Raw genomic sequence first — 21,780 nt, forward strand, 5'->3', positions numbered from 1 at the left:
GGACAGGTAAGAAGAGAAGGCATGAGAGTGAAACAGGAATGGGGAATGGTGAAGGAGAGGAGGGAGGTCAATTACCTGTAGTTCGAGATATCAATGTTCATACCATCAGGTTGGAGGCTACTCAGACGGAATAAAAGGTGTTGCAGTCCAACCTGAGTGTGGCTCATCATGGCAGTAGATGATGTGATAGACTGATATGTCAGAATGGGAATGGGAAGTAGAATGGAAATGGATGGCCACTGGGAAATCCACCCCTATCAGATTCTCCCTTCTCCAGTCATTTGTCTCTTTCACCAATCAACTTCCTAGCTTTTTACTTCACCCATCCCCCTCTCCTGGTGTCACCTTGTACTTTTTCCTCCACTTCCCTCCACCTTCTTAGTCCCACTCCTCCCCTCTTCCTTTCCAATCCTGATGAAGGGTCTTGGCCTACAGTGTTTCCATAAATGCTGCCTGGCCTGCTGAGTTCCTCCAGCATTTTGTGTGTGTTGTTCAACACTGCAGCCTTGCTTTTATATTCCAGTCCTCTCAAAGTGAATGCTAATATTGCATTTACTCTCGCCGCCTATTCAGCCTGCAAATTAGTCTTTTGGGAATCCTGCACGAGAACTCCCAAGTCTTTGCACTTCAGATTTTTGAATTTTCTCTCCACGTAGAAAATAGTCTATGCTTTTATTTCTTCTATTAGTGCTGTGTCATGCAGCTGGTAGCTGTACACATGCAATACAATGGGCTACTCCCTACTGCAAATGGAATATGATGCAAGGTGTTTTCTAACCATACAATAAAGCCAATGAATAACTAACAACACAATGGGCTGCTATGATAGCCACAAATCCCAGTTACAACCATAGAAACAAAAATAATGATGTTTCTTTACACTGCATTAGCAATGTTTTAAACTTTTGACCTTCAAATCAACTCTAAACGGAGACAGACTTTTTAAATCCTAAACTACTACCTACTTCTGCCCCATAATATTGTAGTCTTTCACCCTGAAACTTGTATCCTTATCAAGCTATTCGAGCTGTTTAAGCTCTTATACTTTCTCTGTTCTACTTTTCCTTAAGATCATCCAAAACTCTGTTGCTATACTCCAGCCTACACGACAATCTCCTTCTTCAAAACTTCTGCTTTTGCTGATGTGGGTTGGTTTATTTTTTGTGTGTATTCAGCACCATAGGGAAGGAACTTGCAGCAATTTATTATCTTTGAACTTGAGAGTTTCAGCAAGAGCCTAGTTAAGAAAAACAACAGAAACAGCTCACTGCAGCTTGAGGATTTCCACTCACACGTACAGAATTATGGAAGTTACTCTCATTTACAGGGAACAACACCAGCACTTTGGTCACGATTTTCCGACAGAATTTGGCTGTCATTACTACAGCATTCCCCAATTAGACTGAGGCAAACGGCTAGCGGTAGTGGAATGGAGCATGTGCCATTGGAGCCACTGTGGCAGCAGCTCCATGAAGCCAAATCACAGCACTGTGAAGATGTATGATGGGATGGTGCAGAAACCAGTCAAATGTGCTCACAGCAGCACTGAATCAAATCAAATCCAAGTTTAATTAGCATTCAACCATACATGAATACAGCTGAACAAAACAACGCTCCTCTGGGGCAAGGTGCAAAGTATACACGGCATAAGGCACGCAGCACATTCAAGATAGCAAGCACACATACGGTCACGAAAAATATATTAAAATATTATTTGTAAGTATTTGATAATAATGTCTAGGTCACACTCCCTAATGTTGGTTAAATATGGCATGTTATTTTTTTAAGAAGTTTTCTCACCCTTACCCTCTAGACTCCCGATAGCTACTGGTTCCTGCAAAATGATAGTGGTCACTTTTCAAATTCTTCTTGGGCTTAATGTCAATTTATCTTCCAGTACCTCACTAGAAAAGTCTTGAGATAGTTTTCTATATTGAAAATAATATATAATGCATGAAGTCAAGCTGTATGGTGTTTTTCTTTCCACTTGTTGAAACTCCTGTGCCTGAAGTACCTTTAATTTTCAAGATTGAATTACGATTTGGTTTAGACATCAGACATGCAAAGATTGGTCGAATGGAGATTTTAGTTATCTAAATAGGATGGTGACATAATCTTTCACCTATTGCTAGTAAATTGCTGCACCAGAATATGACTTTATGGGCCACCCTGTCATCAAGTTTAACTCTCCCTCCCACTATCACACTGACCTTACCCTCCACAATTGCTCATTTAAACATAATAGAAGTTCAAGGTACAGAGCTTCATTTTTGGATAGGCATATTACAACATCCCGGCTAGACAGAAATCTCAATAATTTCAAGTGATTAACATTTCCAGTATTATTTCTGATTCAGAGTTCATGGTATTTCCTTCAGTAATTTCAGATATTATTTCTGCTTCTCCCAGCCACAGTTTAAAACAATAAAAAAATTTAAATCCCACTACTACACTCCTTCACTATTTTAAGCACTTCTTCTCCTTTCATTTCTCCTACTCTATTACAGATTGTAATCTAAGTGTGCATCAATGCAGAACCACAGCACAGGATGCAGTTACGCGAATTCCATCCTGACTTTAGATGCTGTATGCAAGGAATTTGCATGCTCCCTCTGGTACTGTGCAGCTCTTATCGTTTGTAGATGCTCTGTTTTCTGCCTGTCCATAAAGATGTGCTTAAAAGTTCACTGGCTACTTTAAATTTCCCTTGAGTCTAGGCAAATGGGATAAATATACACATAATGAGTGGGCAGCTATTGGACATGTATGAAAGACGCCAAGTTGCACTGGTACTGAGAAGTAAGGGGAGAGGGGATAGTACTAGTGGGATTGTTCTATATGGAGTGGGAATGAATGTGATGATCAAATGGCCTCCTGCGTCATTTGTATAAGTACACTATGATACAGATACATTGCTTGTTGAGAACCTATGCCCATGTTATTTGCCTTGGGAAGCAGACCTTTTTTATTGCTTCCCTCCACTCCTTCCCCATTTGACAGATGGTCATCATCATGAAAGGTGAAATGAGTCTTTTCTCACCGATTCTGTCTCACTTGATGAACAATTACTGAATTTTCTGGAATATTTTATACATAGGCCATACAAGACACTCTTACAATTCTCTTTCTGAATTGTTATTAATAGGTTGGTCCCAATGACTGGGAACAAACTAATTTGAATTACTGGTTCAGCTGCACACAAAATTTAAAAAAAAGTTTTTGTTCTCAGAACTAAAAGAGGATTGATCTATTCCACTGGCTCAAAGGAAAAAAATGGGCAAAATTCTTTATACCTGTTGTGTGAGTCGCTCGCGTTCTTTCTCCAGCATATAAGTCACGTCATCACCTTCGGCTGTGTCCTGGGCATGTCTTCGTTTCTCCTCTTCGAGGTCCAGAATAACCTAGGAAAAAAAAAGTAACCTTATTGAATCTTCCAATTTTAATTCCTGCATTTTGTGAAAGGCTCCTGATAATGTTACAACTATTTTCAATAGTCACTGCATTAACAACTCTGTACGAACATTTCAAATGCTGGTTAGGTAACTGGTTCCCTGCTATATTTTGTAAAACTAATTTAAATATACGCCCCTTGAATGCAATATGGTAGGATGAATGTTAAGAATAGAAAGGTGCCTCATTACAAAACATAGTTTATATTTTTAAAATGTCTTTCATGACTTCAGGATATTAGAAAATACTTTTCAGTCAAGTAAGTGCCTTTGAAATGTTAGAAACACATCAGTCAAATGCTTAGGGCAAAATCTTACAGAGCCTTGGTTTAATTAGATATCTACAGGGCACATTGATATAAATTTTGATGACCCAGTTAAGTAAGGAACCATGCATAATATAATTATGATTGCAATCAGATCTCGTCATGTGCTTATGACCAGTGAACGGTTAACATTCCAATAACCCGCTGCTTTCTTTTTAAATCTCGCCTCTATTGTGGAGAAATGGTTGAAGTTGCATGTCAGTTTTCCTGAGTTTAGTTGTAAGGAAAAGCTCCTTCACTCTGCCTACCATCTCAATTTGTCAGAAAGATAGCTCATGCTGCATCAGTGCAACACCTTTCTATTGCTTTTATTAGACACTATTACCTGACTTAGTCTACTGCCGGAGCACTAAAATTAGGCACATTTTCCCCAATTATATCACGATCAGAATCAAGTTTAATATCACCGGCATGTGTTGTTGAATGTTAACATAGTGGCAGCAGTACAATGAAATACATGATAAATATAGAAAAAAATAAATGAATTACAGTAAGTATATCCACATTAAATAGTTAAATTAAAAAAGTGAAAAAACAGAAATAATAATTTAAAAGAAGTGAGGTAGTGTTCAAAGGTTCAATGTCCATTTAGAAATTGACGGCAGAGGGGAAGAAGCTGTTCCTGAATCACTGACTATGTGCCTTCAGGCTTCTGTACCTCCTTCCTGATGACACATTCAGCACATTTGTTAAAAGGATAAATTTCAGCTATGAAATTCTACCATTCAATGTATTGCACTAACATGCACGTGAACAGCTCCAGTGATCTGGGTTCAAATCCTGAACTTGGTGCTTTCCATATAGAGTCTGCACTTTTTCACTATAACCTTGTGAGTTTCCCCCAGTGTTCTGGTTTCTTGTATAAGTGTATGGCAGGAAAATTGGGGGCATTGATGCACACCATAGAGAGAATCATTTAGAGAAATTCTTTGGGGATTCAGGATCGATGGGATAGTTCTGAGAGCCATCACACACTCAGTGACCTTATTCTGAGCCTTGACAATAATGAGCAACCTTGAGTTTATTCTCATTTGCTTGATGCATTCCTCAAAAGGAGCTAAATAGACAAATCGCACTTGTTCGCAAGCTGCTTATATTGCAGTTTTTACAACCAATTTAAGCTAAAATTGGCCAATTTTTACTCAGCTGGATACTATTGCTATTCCATTAGGGCTGCTTATAGTGTTGGAGGAACTGAGCAAAGTGCAGATGGGCTTTTTTGGCCACAAGCTGTTTCACAGATGTGGAACAGTGACTTGCTGCTGTCTCTGCTACTGAAGATTGCATCATGTCTGCTCAGTAAATAATAAATATTACACTCAAAAGTTAAGCAAAATATTTATTATTTACCATTTCAGATGAAATTACCAGAATTTGTGAAATGAATGTAAGTACTCAGGAACAATGCGTTCTGTATTTATTTTATTGTAAATTTCAGCATTAAGGTAAACAGACACCCCACCCTGCAAAAATTCATTTCAGGGAGGTCTCAACCTCATTCACGGAGGTCTCAATCGGAAGTCTCAACCTCACAGCAGTCTGTGTCAATGAATTTGTTAATTTTGCAAGACATCAGATTCACAAGTGTTTTGTGAGACAGCTGACTTCTGAATTCTGTCTTAATGGGCCATGTTCACAATAGCTGCTGTTTTGGCTGATGAGCAGGCACAGTTTTTTGCTATTTCTGAATCAGGAAACATTTTCCTTAATAGCTTGCCTGTGTGCTTACACACCTGGAATGGCAGGTTATGCTCAACGATGAAAGATGTAAAGTACACCTCTGCTCTAGTGACCTTCTCTGTCAGACTTTGGTTTTCTGCTGAAAAGGACTGCGAAATACTTGAGCAGCCTTCCCTGTGCTTAGCCTCCCTAATATGTTGTGGTTCCTAAAAGAAATAAAAGCATAAGGTGTATCCTTACTACAGGTGTGCGCCGCTTAACGTCCATTCGGACAACGTCCGATCGCATATACGTCCATAGTCACACACACACACACATGCTGCCTGCAGTAGTCGGGATCAGAACTTACTTTTTTACATCGAAATGGGGGATCTTAAATGAGTGATTTAGAAGTTCTGTATCTTCAAGTTCAAGCTTATTGTCATCTACAAGAAGGGTCAGAGCCGTCTCTATTTCCTGAGGAGACTGAGGTCCTTTAACATCTGCCGGACGATGCTGAGGATGTTCTATGAGTCTGTGGTGGCCACTGCTATCATGTTTGCTGTTGTGTGCTGGGGCAGCAGGCTGAGGGTGGCAGACACCAACAGAATCAACAAACTCATTCGTAAGGCCAGTGATGTTGTGGGGATGGAACTGGACTCTCTGACGGTGGTGTCTGAAAAGAGGATGCTGTCTAAGTTGCATGCCATCTTGGTCATGTCTCCCATCCACTACATAATGTACTGGGTGGGCACAGGAGTACATTCAGCCAGAGACTCATTCCACCGAGATGCAACACTGAGCGTCATAGGAAGTCATTCCTGCCTGTGGCCATCAAACTTTACAACTCCTCCCTTGGAGGGTCAGACACCCTGAGCCAATAGGCTGGTCCTGGACATATTCATAATTTACTGGCATAATTTACATATTACTATTTAACTATTTATGGTTCTATTACTATTTATTATTTATGGAGCAACTGTAACGAAAACCAATTTCCCCCGAGATTAATAAAGTATGACTGTGACTATGACTATCTGGCTGATTGTCCACAAATGAAGCAACCTCTGTCCGAACCATGGTGTAGCCACAATACATATATCACGCACACCACATAAAACAATATATTACCATATTATTTAATAAAGTGTAATTCAAAATGCATATAAAGTGTGCAGCACAGGTAAACAGTTTGCTGTCCTAATGACGAGACCTCGGTGGGGGCTGGGTATTTATTAAAATCGGCTTTTCTTCTGAAAACGGCTGCGCTTAAACCCAGCCCATTGTGGGCTTCGATGTACCTGTAAGTGCAAGTATTTCAGGGAAAAAACCTCGAAGAATTTGCTTGCTCCGAGGGTGTTTTTAAAGATGTCTTAGGGGACGATTTTGGAATTTCGCTCCAATTTAAACCCCGCTCTAATCCTCTTTAAGACGCCAACGCGCCCCGCCCGTATAGGACAACCTTGTGTAGTCAGGTTGTCACCGCCAGTCTTGGGAATTTCTTTGCCAGCCTTTTGTACTTCGTCACCGACAGTTGTCCGGATGATTTCAGCGTCATTACAGACAGCAGTAACTGAACTGATGGAGTACGGAAGAGAGACAGAGGTTGACTGTAAAGCCCGCCCACAGAGCAAACTGATAGTCTACTTAGCACAAAGAGAGATCAAGCAGGATTCATTCATTTTCTTTCTTTCTTTTTTTTCCCCTCTCCCTCTCTAAAAAATTGATTTCTGGGATATTGTATATAATTTGCGGGCATCAGGGAGCCGCTATCGATATGCGGGAGACTCCCGGAACTCCCGGGAGAGGTGGGATGTCTGAGGTAAATCTAATGCACTCTCAAAGTATTGTACTGCCATATTTTATCTTTAAAACACACCCAGTTGCTGCCAATATCTGTTGAAGAGGCAGAATTTAACTCCAGCAAACACATTGTAAAATGTCCTGATGAAGGATCTCAGCCCAAAGCATCAACTGTTTACTCTTTTCCACAGATGCTGCCTGACCTGCTGAGTTTCTTCAGCATTTTGTGTGTGTTGCTTTGAATTTCCAGCATCTGCAGATTTTCTTGTGTTTATAAAATCTAATCACTGTATCAGCTGATTGGCACTGGTCACTTACGGGTTAATTATAAATGTGTCACAAGGGGCAAAGGACAAGATTCTTCTAGCGAACCGTCACAGTAAAATGACAACTTAATCAATAAAAGGTGTGAGCAACAATCAAATATTTCATTACAGAAACGGATCTTGAGGATGAGTCATACCAAGTAATGCAATCGTTCTCAAAGACAACACAATACTCTCCACTCATTTCTAAAAGCAATGTGTTTTCATTGGCTACAGAAGAGGTTAAGCCAGAAGATGGTGTAGTGGCATCAGCACCAGAGTTTGAGGCCAGTGGTCCTGGGTTCAAATATGGCCAACTCCTTGCACGCTTTCCATCCATGGTGGGTTGAGAGTTGAGCTAGCAGCTTGCTCTCGCAAAAAAAAAATCAGACAAAATGCTAAAGAAATCAAAAAATCAAAAAAATAAATATTTGCTCAGATGAAAAGAAAACAAGGTGGGAAAAATATGTGGACAATGACTAATAAGTTACAAGTAATTTAAGGAAGTTTTTTTTTTTAAAAACAGTAGGAAACCCGGAGTAGCAGACTTTTTTTGGACTTCAAGTACAGAAGTGGACTTTAAAATGGTAAATCTAATCTTGGTCTCTAGATTTTATATTCCCTAAGCTTTATAAAATTATTAGTTTAGATATTTAGAAGGATGAGAGGGGATCTGATTGAAACATATAAGGTTATTAAGGGATTGGACACACTAGAGGCAGGAAACATGTTCCCGATGTTGGGGCAGTCCAGAACCAGAGGCCACAGTTTAAGAATAAGGGGTAGGCCATTTAGAATGGAGTTGAGGAAAAACTTTTTCCACCCAGAGAGTTGTGGATCTGTGGAATGCTCTGCCTCAGAAGGCAGTGGATGCCAATTCTCTGGATGCTTTCAAGAAAGAGTTAGATAGAGCTCTTAAAGATAGTGGAGTCAAGGGATATGGGGAGAAGGCAGGAACGGGGTACTAATTGTGGATGATCAGCCATGATCACAGTGAATGGCGGTGCTGGCTCGAAGGGCTGAATGGCCTACTCCTGCACCTATTGTCTATTGTCTATTAAGTTCCATTTGGAATGCTCTGGGTACCACCTCTCCAAAAGGCATCATGACCTTTAAGTTTGTGAATATCAGATATGTAGCCCGAAAACAAAACCAGGAATAGGTCTCATATTTGAAGAGGATTGAATATTTATCCAGAATGATTAAAAGAATTCATACTGTGGATGAAGAGAAATATTTCCTCTGTTAGAAGAGTCCAATATAAAAAAACATTACAAATTAGAGGTAATGGCAAGGACTGTACAAATCTAAATCCTTTAAAATCTAAAACAATTTAAAAACAAAGATTATTGGAATTTTTAATTAGGAAGAAGTAAGACAGAACATGAAACCAGGCAGGTAGCGAGGTAACAGATCAATCATGATCTAACTTGATTTGGGGCTGAATGGCTGTCATTCCATCTTTCAGTTTGAGCAGAAGTTTTTTTGGAGGGTAGAGAAGATCCTTAGTAGGCAGCTAGCCTGCAGAGTATTAATTTCATTACCCCAAGGCCAAACAGATGTCTTAGATTTCCTGACTATGCCTGCAAAAATAATAAATATAATACAGAATTATTTAAAAGAAAATTTGTCTAGTGTTCTCTTATTGGGATTTGGGTCAACTCTGCCTTGAAGCACAATTGCTGTAGGTAATTAAACTTAAATTCCATCTGGAGGTATTCTCCATCTCATTAACACTGTCAATAGCTTGATTCATAGATAACAGAATGCCTGGTTAAACATGTACAGTACATCTATATATGTTAGTGCCGTCCTCTGGGGTTAATTCACATCCCACAATTGCAATCTCCACCGTCAGCATTATGTGGTAAATGTGTTCTTTTGGGTTATGTATGCTATTTACAGTGAATGTATCAGGTATGCCATTGATTGGAGAATGGCCATGAAAATGGCACTATGTTATTAAAGAGACTAGAATTTTTTTAGTTTTAATCATTATATTCAATTTCTGCTCTTCCTTTGAATTTAAAATTACTGTAAACATCTAAAGCTCTTAAAATATAGAAATTGCCTACATAAATCAGCATAGCATACACCAACGTAGGGGGCTGTACAAGTGGATTTTATTATATTTATACAGTTGAATGAAGTCAAATGTATACAGGTCACATAAGGGCATTGGACCAATATGAGAAGATCCGAAGATAACTCTGGGAAGCTCTCCCGATATTCCAGCCAACTTTATTCTTTAATCTAGTGAATCTGCCAACAGCAATACTGCCTGAAGAATGTTGCTTTTGGCTAATTTGCTACTACTTTGCTCCACTGTTCAGCAATGACTGAGCTTCAAAAATACTTTACCTTTGTGCATTGCTTTAGTGTGTCCCTAGGCCACAGAAAACATTTATCATGTTAGTTATATACGCGGAGAATTCAATCCTATATTCCATGTTTTACTCTCTTGTGTGGTATTCACCAGCGGGACATGCTCTGTGTCATTCAGTTGAGGCATTTTCAAAGGAAGATATTGAAAAATGTTGCAGAAAGATCACTTGAGTTGTCACACTGGCAATTTAATTGCTTTGATTATGCTAGCAGTATCCTGATGCCAGCTGTGTCAATGAGTTAACACATCCAACACTGACATCCCACGCTTTAGATAATTAAATTCTGAAATTGCTATTGATTTAATGTGTCCAGCGGGTTTGGAGAAGTTATTTGTAGCCAATGTTTGCTGATTCACAGTACAAGTTATCAGGAATATCACAAAAATAATATATGAGCAGCCACTCTCTCCATCTGCCAAGCTTTCAGGCAAACTGCATGGAGTGATGAAGGCAAGAAGTTGAGAATAAGTTACTTGTTGTCCAGTACTATGACAAGCCAAGAAAATACATTAGGACATAATAATGAAGAAGAAATTAAACTTCTTAGAACATCCTGTTCTATGAGTTAATTTCTACATGCCGTTGACCTAATACCAAATAACCATATAACCATATAACAATTACAGCACGGAAAAAAGCCATCTCGGCCCTTCTAGTCTGTGCCGAACTCCTACTCTCACCTATTCCCACCGACCTGCACTCAGCCCATAACCCTCCATTCCTTTCCTGTCCATATAGCTATCCAACTTAACTTTAAATGACAACATCGAACCTACCTCAACCACTTCTGTTGGAAGCTCGTTCCACACAGCTACCACTCTCTGAGTAAAGAAGTTCCTCCTCATGTTACCCCTAAACTTTTGCCCTTTAACTCTCAACTCATGTCCTGTTTGAATCTCCCCCATTCTCAATGGAAAAAGCCTAGCCACGTCAACTATCAATCCCCATCATAATTTTAAGCACCTCTATCAAGTCCCCCCTCAAACTTCTACGCTCCAAAGAATAAAGACCTAACTTGTTCAACCTTTCTCTGTAACTTAGATGAAACCCAGGCAACATTTTAGTAAACCTCCTCTGTACTCTCTCAATTTTATTGACATCTTTCCTATAATTCAGTGACCAGAACTGTACACAATACTCCAAATTTGGCCTTACCAATGCCTTATACAATTTCAACATTACATCCCAACTCCTATACTCAATGCTCTGATTTATAAAGGCCAGCATACTAAAAGCTTTCTTCACCACACTAGCGACATGAGATTCCACCTTCAGGGAACTATGCACCATTATTCCTAGATCCCTCTGTTCTACTGCATTCTTCAATGCCCTACCATTTACCATGCATGTCCTATTTGATTAGTCCTACCAAAATGTAGCACCTCACATTTTTTGCATTAAACTCCATCTGCCATCTTTCAGCCCACTCTTCGAACTGGCCTAAATCTCTCTGCAAGCTTTGAAAACCTACCTCATCATCCACAACACCACCTATCTTAGTATCATCTGCATACCTACTAATCCAATTTACCACCCCATCATCCAGATCATTAATATATATGACAAACAACATTGGACCCAGTACAGATCCCTGAGGCACACCGTTACACACCATCCTCCAATCTGACACACAGTTATCCACCACTACTCTCTGGCGTCTCCCACCTAGCCACTGCTGAATCCATTTTACTACTTCGATATTAATGCCTAATGATTGAACCTTCCTAACTAACCTTCCGTGTGGAACCTTGTCAAAGGCCTTACTGAAGTCCATATAGACAACATCCACCGCTTTACCCTCATCAACTTTCTTAGTAACCTCATCAAAAAATTCAATAAGATTTGTCAAACGTGACCTTCCACGCACAAATCCATGTTGCCTGTTCCTAATCAGACCCTGTCTATCTAGATAATTATATATACCATCTCTAAGAATACTTTCCATCAATTTACCCATCACTAACGTCAAACTCACAGGCCGATAATTGCCAGGTTTACTCTTAGAACCCTTTTTAAACAATGGAACCACATAAGCAATACGCCAATCCACCGGCACCATCCCCATTTCTAATGACATTTGAAATATTTCTGTCAAAGCCCCTGCTATTTCCACACTAATTTCCCTCAAGGTCCTAGGGAATATCTTGTTCGGACCCGGAGACTTACCCACTTTTATATTCCTTAAAAGCGCCAGTACTTCCTCTTCTCTAATTGTCATACTTTCCATAACTACCCTTCTTGTTTCCTTTACCTTACACAATTCAATATCCTTCTCCTTAGTGAATACCGAAGAAAAGAAATTGTTCAATATTTCCCATCTCTTCTGGCTCCGCACATAGCCGTCCACTCTGATTCTCCAATTTTATCTCTCACTATCCTTTTGCCACTAACATAACTGTAGAAACCCTTTGGATTTATTTTCAAGCAACACACATAAAAGTTGCTGGTGAACGCAGCAGGCCAGGCAGCATCTCTAGGAAGAGGTGCAGTCGACGTTTCAGGCCGAGACCCTTCGTCAGGACTAACTGAAGGAAGAGTGAGTAAGGGATTTGAAAGTTGGAGGGGGAGGGGGAGATCCAAAATAATAGGAGAAGACAGGAGGGGGAGGGATGGAGCCAAGAGCTGGACAGGTGACAGGCAAAAGGGATACGAGAGGATCATGGGACAGGAGGTCTGGGAAGAAAGACAAGGTGGGGGGGGACCCAGAGGATGGGCAAGGGGCATATCCAGAGGGACAGAGGGAGAAAAAGGAGAGTGAGAGAAAGAATGTGTGTATAAAAATAAGTAACAGATGGGGTACGAAGGGGAGGCGGGGCACCAGCGGAAGCCAGAGAAGCCGACGTCCATGCCATTAGGCTGGAGGCTACCCAGACGGAACACAAGGTGCTGTTCCTCCAACCCGAGCATGGCCCCATCTCTACAGCAGAGGAGGCCGTGGATAGACACGCCAGAATGGGAATGGGATGCGGAATCAAAATGTGTGGCCACTGGGAGACCCCGCCTCATCCCTCCCCCTCCTGTCTTCTCCTATCATTTTGGATCTCCCCCTCCCCCTCCAACTTTTAAATCCCTTACTCTCTCTTCCTTCAGTTAGTCCTGACGAAGAGTCTTGGCCTGAAACGTCCACTGCACCTCTTCCTAGAGATACTGCCTGGCCTGCTGCGTTCACCAGCAACTTTTATGTGTGTTGCTTGAATTTCCAGCATCTGCAGAATTCCTGTTGTTTGCGGATTTATTTTCACCTTGCTTGCCAAAGCATCCTCGTATCTTCTTATAGCTTTTCTGATTTCTTTCTTAAGATTCTTATTACATTCTTTATATTCCTCGAACACCTCATTTACTCCAAGCTGCCTATATTTATTGAAGATCCCTCTCTTTTTCCGAACCAAGTTTCCTATATCCCTTGAAAACCATGGCTCTCTCAAACTTTTAACCTTTCCTTTCAACCTAACAGGAACATAAAGATCCTGTACCCTCAAAATTTCACCTTTAGATGACCTCCATTTCTCTATTACATCCTTCCCAGAAAACAAATTGTCCCAATACAATTATATTTCTGAAGGAGAATGACAAGGAAAAGTAAAAGTCATAGAAGCTTTAAGTAGAAGAGGATATTGAGCTCAATCTGGCTATGCCAGCTCTCTGAAAGACCTAATAGAAGTTTTATGCATTATGCATGGATTATTTAATGCATTAACCCATGATGTTCCTCGAATTGAGAACAACCTATAACCTGAGGCATCATGCAATATAACATTTTATAATACCTTCCTGTGCCTGCTCTCTGCAGCAGCCAGCTGGGCTAACATTCTGTCTTGCATCTTCTTGCATTGCGTCATCACTACTTTAAGCACGGATAATGGATTGGTGCACACTGGTTGCTTATCAACACAATTCCCATCACGGATTGATTCGCAGTCCCTTTGCAGAGCAAGGAATGGGTCACTGATGTCATACTTTCCATAGCGTTCTTGGATGAAACGATCTTTGTGCTGCGCCTGCAACCAATCAGAGAATACTTGTTAGTTTAATCGCTGTCTTAAACCCATTCCAAATTAATACTTATTTAACAAATTATGAAAACGGGAAAATAAATGGCAGCGTAGAACTCTCTTAATGTTAGTAACTTCAAATGGGTTGCTGCAAAATCTGTTTTCTAATGTGATATATCTGATTTCATGGATTCTGACTTCAGCATAATACATACGCCACTAAGTGGCCACTATATTAGGCACACCTGCTCATTAATGCAAATATCTAATCAGCCAATCATATGGCAGCAATTTAATGCATAAAGGCATACAGACATGGTCAAGAGCTTTAGTTGTTGCTCAGATCAAATATCAGAATGGGGAAGAAAAGTGATCTAAGTGGTTTTGACTGTGGTATGCTTGTTGGTGCCAGACAGGGTAGTTTGAATAGTTCAGAAACTGCTGATCTCCAGGAATTTTCACGCACAAGTGAATTACAGAGAATGGTGAAAAAAAAAACAAAAAACAAAACATCCAGTGAGCGGTAGTTCATTGGATGAAAAAGCCCTGTTTATAGGAGAGGTCAGGGGAGGATGGTCAGATTAGTTCAAGAGGACAGGAAGGCAACAGTAACTCAAATAACCACATGTTACAACAGTGGTGTGCAGAACAGCATCCGTGAACATACAACACATCAAATCTTGAAGTGGATAGGCTATAGCAGCGGAAGACCACACTGGTTTCCACTCCTGCGGCCACTTAATTAGTTACACTCTTGTACCTAATAAAGTGGCCACTGAGTGTACTTTTTTAGATCAGCTGGGCATATGAAACCAATGGAATCCACAATCATTTCGCATTGAGAAATACTGCTTGAAACGCCAGGTGAAACTTCATTTTAAGCCACTTTACCAAATGATCAATTCAAGATTCATAATGCAGTACAAGTGGTGATACATCAGCAGCAAAAGAGTAACATTTCAGTCCGTAAGGTTGTAACAACAAGATTTGATCATTGTTGTCTCATGTTCTCGGTATTTTATTTTAGATTAGATTATATTAGATTCAGCTTTATTGTCATTGTGCCGAGTACAGATACAAAGCCAATGAAATGCATTTAGCATCTGACCAGAATTGCAAAGAATAGTGTTATTTACAAAATAACTGCAAATAAAAGAAGTGCTACAGCACACAAATATAAAAGTACTGAGACAGTACAATACGGATGCAATACTGCTTAGCTCTGTGATGAGAGGTTCAGCAGGGTCACAGCCTCAGGGAAGAAGCTCTTCCTGTCCCTGCTGGTGCGGGAGCGGAGGATCCTGTTGCGCTTTGCACCATTTGTCTTCTTTTGCATACTGATAGTTTGTCAGTCTTAGTTTCTGTATAGTTTTTTTCCCACGAATTCTATGGTATTTCAAAGTTCAAAGCAAATGCATTATCAAAGTACATATATGTCACCATATACAACGCTGAGATTCATTTTTTTGTGGGCATACTCAGTAAGTCCGTAATAAAATAATAACCATAATAGAATCAATGAAAGGCCACACTAACAACTGGCATTTAACCAATGTGCAAAAGACACCAATTTGTGGAAATACAAAAGGAAAGAAATAATAATAAAAATAAATAAGCAATAAATATCAAGAAAATGAGAAGAAGTATCCTGGAAAGCCAGTCCATAGGTTGTGGGAACATTCCAATGATAGGGCAAGTGAAGTTATCCCCTTTAGTTTAACAGCTTAAGGGATGAAGCTCCTGTACCTTCCTCCTGATGGAAACAGCAAGAAGACAGCATGACCTGAGTGGTGGTGGTCCCTGATGATGAATCCTGCCTTCCTGTGACAAAGCTCCTTGTTGGTGTTCTGAATGGTGGGGAAGGCTTTACACATAATGGACTGAGCTGTATCCACTGCTTTTTGTAGGATTTTCCATTCAAGGGCATTGGTGTTTCATACCAGGCTGTGATGCATCCAGTTAATATATGTCATGCCAAATCATCCCACACTCCTACGGAAGTAGAGGCACTGCTGAGTTTTCTTCATAATTGCACTTGCATGCTGGGCCCAGGACAAGTTCTTCGAAACATCGAGGAATTAAAATTTGCTGACCCTCTCCATCCCTGTTCCATGCGACCTGGCTCATGAACCTCTAGTTTCCTCCTCCTGAAGTCAATAATCAATTCCTTGGTCTTGCTGACATTAAAAGATTGTTGTTGTAGCACCACTCAACCAGATTTTCAATCTTCCTCCTATATGCTGATTCACTACCACCTTTGATTCCACCTGCAGCAGTGGTATCATCAGGAAACTTAATTATGGCATTGGAGCTGAGCTTAACCACACAGTTGTAGGTGTACAGTGAGCAGAGCAGGGGGCTAAGCACACAGACTTGTGGTGCACTTGTGCTGATGGAGATGTTGCAATTTTGAACTGACTGGGGTCTGCAAATGATGAAATCGAGGATCCAATTGTACAAGGAATTATTGAGGTCAAGGTCTTAAAGCTTATTGATTAGTTTTGAAGGGATGATGGTAATTAAATGCTGAGCTGAGAACATCCTGATGGATGCATTTTTGCTGTACAGATGTTACAGGGTTGAGTGAAAAGCTACTGAGATGGCATCTGCCGTGGACCTGTTGTTCCAGTAGGCAAATTGGAGTGGATCCAAGTCGCTTCTCAGGCAGGAGTTGATATGTTTCAGAACCAGCCTCTCAAAACACTTCAGGATTGTGGATTTAAGTCCGACTGGGTGATAGTCATTAAGGCAGGTTACCACGTTCTTCTTAGGCACCGGTTTAAGTGAAGTCTGCTGGAAGCTGATGGGTACCTCAGACTGCAGAAGCAAGAAAATTTTAGTGAACACTTCAGCCAGTTGATCAGCACAGGTCTTTAGTATCAGCAGCCATGGGCTCCTCTAAGCAGCTGTCTAGCACACTGAAAATTAAAATAAATGACGCCCACAAAGCAGGAGAAGGCTATAAGAAGATAGCAAAGCATTTTCAGGTAGCCGTTTCCTTAGTTCATAATGTAATTAAGAAATAGCAGCTAACAGGAATGGTGGAGGTCAAGTTGAGGTCTGGAAGACCAAGAAAACCTTCCGAGAGAACTGCTCATAGGATTGCTAGAAAGGCAAATCAAAACCCCCGTTTGACTGCAAGAGACCTTCAGGAAGATTTAGCAGACTCTGGAGTGGTGGTGCACTGTTCTACTGTGCAGCGACACCTGCACAAGTATGACCTTCATGGAAGAGTCATCAGAAGGAAACCTTTCCTGTGTCCACACCACAAAATTCAGCGTCAGAAGTTTGCAAAGGAACATGTAAACAAGCCTGATGGCATTTTGGAAACAAGTCCTGTGGACTGATGAAGTTAAAATAGAACTTTTTGACCGTAATGATCAAAGGTACATTTGGAGAAAAAAGGGTGCAGAATTTCATGAAAAGAACACCTCTCCAACTGTTCAGTACAGGGGTGGATCGATCATGCTTTGGGCTTGTGTTGAAGCCAGTGGCACGGGGAACATTTCACAGGTAGAGGGAAGAATGAATTCAATTAAATACCAGCAAATTCTGGAAGCAAACATCACATTGTCTGTAAAAAAGCTGAAGATGAAAAGAGGATGGCTTCTACAACAGGATAATGATCCTAAACACACCTCAAAATCCACAATGGACTATCTCAAGGGGCGCAAATAGAGGGTTTTGTCATGGCCCTCACAGTCCCCTGACCTAAACATCATCAAAAATCTGTGGATAGACCTCAAAAGAGCAGTGCATGCAAGACGACCCAAGAATCTCACAGAACTAGAAGTCTTTTGCAAGGAAGAATGGGCGAAAATCCCCCAAACAAGAATTGAAAGACTCTTAGCTGGCTACAAAAAGCATTTATAAGCTGTGATACTTGCCAAAGGGGGTGTTACTAAGTACTGACCACGCAGGGTGCCCAAACTTTTGCTTCGGGCCCTTTTCCTTTTTTGTTATTTTGAAACTGTAAAAGATGGAAATAAAAAAGTAATCTTGCTTAAAATATTAAAGGAATGTGTCATCTTTAACCTTATGCCTTTTGGAAATCAGGTCATCTTTTACTCGCTTAGCTTTTCACAGTAACAGAAATTTTGACCAGGTGCCCAAACTTTTCCATGCCACTGTATGTACTTCGACAATCAATTTTTCTTTGACTTTGATGTCCCCTGGACAATCAAATCATATTTCATTAATGTGCTTTCACCTATTCCTGCTACTTTCAATCTGGGCACTTTTTCTCTTCACCCCTGCAGAGTTTTTTGTTTCCATGGCAGCCATTTAATGCATTGCTGATGATCTGGCTACTACGGAGTATATGCCTCGAGGGGCAGATGCCCTTTCATGATTATTGCATCGCAAACTGTTGGCAGCTGTGCCAAGGTGAATGTGATCTTGCTGAGTGTGGGTCACATTGTAGACATCATTTTCTGGATCATGATTATTTTTCTGGGAAGCTGATTTGACATCATCATCAAACTTAGGCAAAATCCAATCTCTAAGCAAATGCACCTATATAGGAAAGTAAAGGGACAAAAAACAATTCTGCAGTTGGCCTGGTGCATCCAATTACATAAATGCCTTTCTCAGTCAGTTAGTTAGTTAGTTAGGTTAGTCATACTTTATTGATCCCAGGGGGAAATTGGTTAACCTTAATTTACCAAAGTACAAGTTATGTACTTCAAATGTAACCAACAAAGCAGAAAAGATGTTAAGTCGTTTTAGTCCAGGGTTCAACACTGCTGTATACCAAGCCTAAACTGACAATAAAACTAACTAAAACAAATCAATACATTTAAAAAGCTAATTATTTAAACAGCAACACACACAAAAAATGCTGGTGAACGCAGTAGGCCAGGCAGCATCTATTGGAAGAGGTACAGTTGATGTTTCAGGCCAAAACCCTCTGTCAGGACTCGAAATGTTGACTGTACCTCTTCCTATAGATGCTGCCTGGCCTGCTGCGTTCACCAACATTTTTTGTGTGTGTTGCTTGAATTTCAAGCATCTGCAGATTTCCTCGTGTTTGCATTATCTAAACAGCAATAACTTTTATTTTTGCTAAATAGATTCAATAGATTTCTGAATAAAAACCGAATCAAACATATTGGGTTAGTGCAGGAAGAGGCAGGGAGCAGGGAAAAGATCGGCCATAGCTTTATAGAGTGAACAGAGCAGGCATGAGTGGGCTAGCTGCCGACTTGTGTTTTGAGTTCTTATTTTGACTTGCATTGTAATAGCTCTGTAGCAGAGAACGTGAAACTTGAAGATATTTTACAAAAGAAATACTCCAATGTCACAGCCTGCTGAAGGAAGTGGAACTGTCAGAAGACAAAAAACATCTTATGCTCTGCTCCTTCGAATGACAGTATTGCTGGTCTCCTACACATTTACACTTGGCTTATGTTAATATCTGTCCATTCTTAGTCTCCAAGTAACAATATTACTACCAGCAGCAAACACACAAAGCTTTCAAAAAAATAGAAAAGTTCCTAAGTTCAGAAATAAAGAAGAATCCCCATCCTTTAAAAATTCACGACATCCAGAAGTGCTTTAACATTGATACTCCAATGGTGATTGAAATACAAACATATTGGTATTGGTCTATTATTGTTACATGTACCGAGATAAAATACACTTCTTTATGCCATCCATATAGATAATTTCAAAACGTTAGTACATTAAGGCAGTGGAAGGGAAAAGCAGTCACAATGCAGAATATGGTGTTACACTTACAGTGAAAGGGCACTGCAGGTAGACAATAAGGTGCAAGAGCCATGAAAAGGTAGCCAGCGAGCTCAAAAGTTCATCATTTGCGTACAAGAAATCCATTTAATCGTTTTACAACAGCGGAACAAAAGCTATCCTTTAACCTAGTGATGTGTGTTTTCAAGCATGAGGAGGGGGTGGGAAAGAGAGAATGCCTCAGGTGGTAGAAGTCTTTGATTATATTGGCTGCTTTTCCAAGGAACTGAGAAATGTATGTAGAATCCATCGGGGGGAGGCTGGTTTCTCAGATGTGCTAAGCTGCATCCACATAGGATATGGTGCATCGATAAAAATTAGTGAAGGTCAACAAGAAGGTGTTGAATTTTCTTTTAAGCTTTCTGAGGAACGGGAGGCAGTGGTGTGCTTTCACGGTCTCACTGTCTAGTGATTGGATCACGACAAGCTGTGGGTGATGTTCAGACCTGGGAATTTAAACTCTCAACTATCGCCACTTTAACAGCACTGATACATAGGTGAGAGTGTGCTCTGCCCTGCTACCTAAAGTCAATGACCAGCTCTATTGTTTTGCCGACATTAGGGAAAGACAATTATAATGACACCACACCATTAGGCTCTCTATCTTCTTTCTATATTCTAATTCATAATAGATATTTCCTCATCTCTTCAAAACACCATCATGGCTTCCTTTCACTTCACCAGAGAGAACAGGGAGTTTCCACAAGATAGTATCTGCAACAGTACAATAAACATCAAAAAGATAATATTTGCAGTAACCTTTTGCCTAAGAAATGCCTTTAAGCCTATGCTGTAAGCAACATTACATTTTATGGTGAAGGTATTTCTGGAGTGTGACACTTAGATTGCTCAGAACGGTGAAAGTATAGAGGGGATGGACTGTGAATGAGAAGCTGAAGTTGGAACAAAGCTTCTGTGAGAGATTAAGCATAGGACTGGAAGTCACACAATCAGGAAGGCTGTAAGTACAAGGTGTAGAGTTACCTATTTAAGCCACAGAAGCCAATAGTGGTTAACAACAGCAGAGTTGGCCAGTGGGATTTGGAATGGAATAGAATTCAGTAACAACCTTAAAGAACTGAAGTGTATGAAGAGTCTGAGGTGGAGTCTATCATCTGAAGATGGATGGGTAGGTAAGATCAGGTTGGAGGCCTTTACACTGCAAATGGAGGGGATTTGAAGAACGTGGAAAATTTTCATGATAATCTGGTCAAGGTTAAGTTTCATTTGGTTATAATGGTTCCCTCTTAACATTACTTGCTTCCCAGATATAACTGACTCAATTCACCTTTGAAGCAATCTTAACAAGCTACTCAATTGTACCAAATCACACTGACAAAAACTGACCATCATATTCAACGGACCCTCAGGAATCTCCTTCGCAAACAGAGGTGAGGTTTAATTGGAAGAATATTCAAGCAATAGTTGGCAGTAGATCTGTCAGAACCGTCTAGCTGAAGACTCAAATTCTTTCATCACTATCAAGGAAGAGTCTTCAGAAGGAATGCAGCACTGAAATATAGTTGAGAAGATGATGATCCAAGTCCTTACGTCTCCAGGTCCCAAGGCCAATATCTCCATGCCTGTTCCCTCACCCCACCCTATCCAACTCTAGATTCCAAAAAAGCAAAAATACCTTTTGCCATATACATTGAAAAAATATTTATATTATACAACTGTGCTGCCAGCTGACATTCCAATTGTCAAAGATTTTGCACTTTACATAGTAGGGAGGATACCATATTAATGCAATGCAAGAACATATGCAATTGGTTTCTTAAGTTACTATTTATAATTAAATGGCTGCTGCACCTTCTACTATTTGAAATCAGCTTCACTATAGAGGAACATTTAAGTATTTTCCCACTGAAGGCAGTCTTGATTAGAAATAGTTTAAACTAATGAAACAAAATCCAAAATACTGTAATTGTTAGTAATCAGGGGCCAAACACTAGAAATAAGCAACAGTTGCAAAATAAAGAGGACAAATTCTTGGTGGAATTAACTAGTTTTAGGTTGTATTCTCTGATAAATTTTTCATCACTCCAGAGAGCAAATATGAGTTATTGCCTTTTCAGACAACTAGCATGTATGGCCAAGGTTAACAAAAT

The 21,780-nt window shown here is 40.2% G+C and overlaps 1 protein-coding gene across 2 annotated transcripts in view; it reads right to left on the reverse strand.

Annotated features, from left to right (window-relative positions):
- Positions 1 to 21,780, reverse strand: part of cttnbp2nlb (CTTNBP2 N-terminal like b) — an 88,616-nt gene that overhangs the window by 19,543 nt on the left and 47,293 nt on the right. For both annotated transcript variants that reach the window (XM_063065398.1, XM_063065397.1), the window contains exons 3-4: positions 13,697 to 13,927; positions 3,294 to 3,401 (exon numbers count right to left, since the gene is read on the reverse strand). In XM_063065398.1, coding sequence (XP_062921468.1) covers positions 3,294 to 3,401; positions 13,697 to 13,927 — 339 coding nt within the window. The remainder of the gene's footprint in view (positions 1 to 3,293; positions 3,402 to 13,696; positions 13,928 to 21,780) is intronic.

This window comes from Mobula hypostoma, chromosome 13, assembly GCF_963921235.1.
Source record: "Mobula hypostoma chromosome 13, sMobHyp1.1, whole genome shotgun sequence".
In the NCBI taxonomy this organism is placed as follows: Eukaryota; Metazoa; Chordata; class Chondrichthyes; order Myliobatiformes; family Myliobatidae; genus Mobula; species Mobula hypostoma.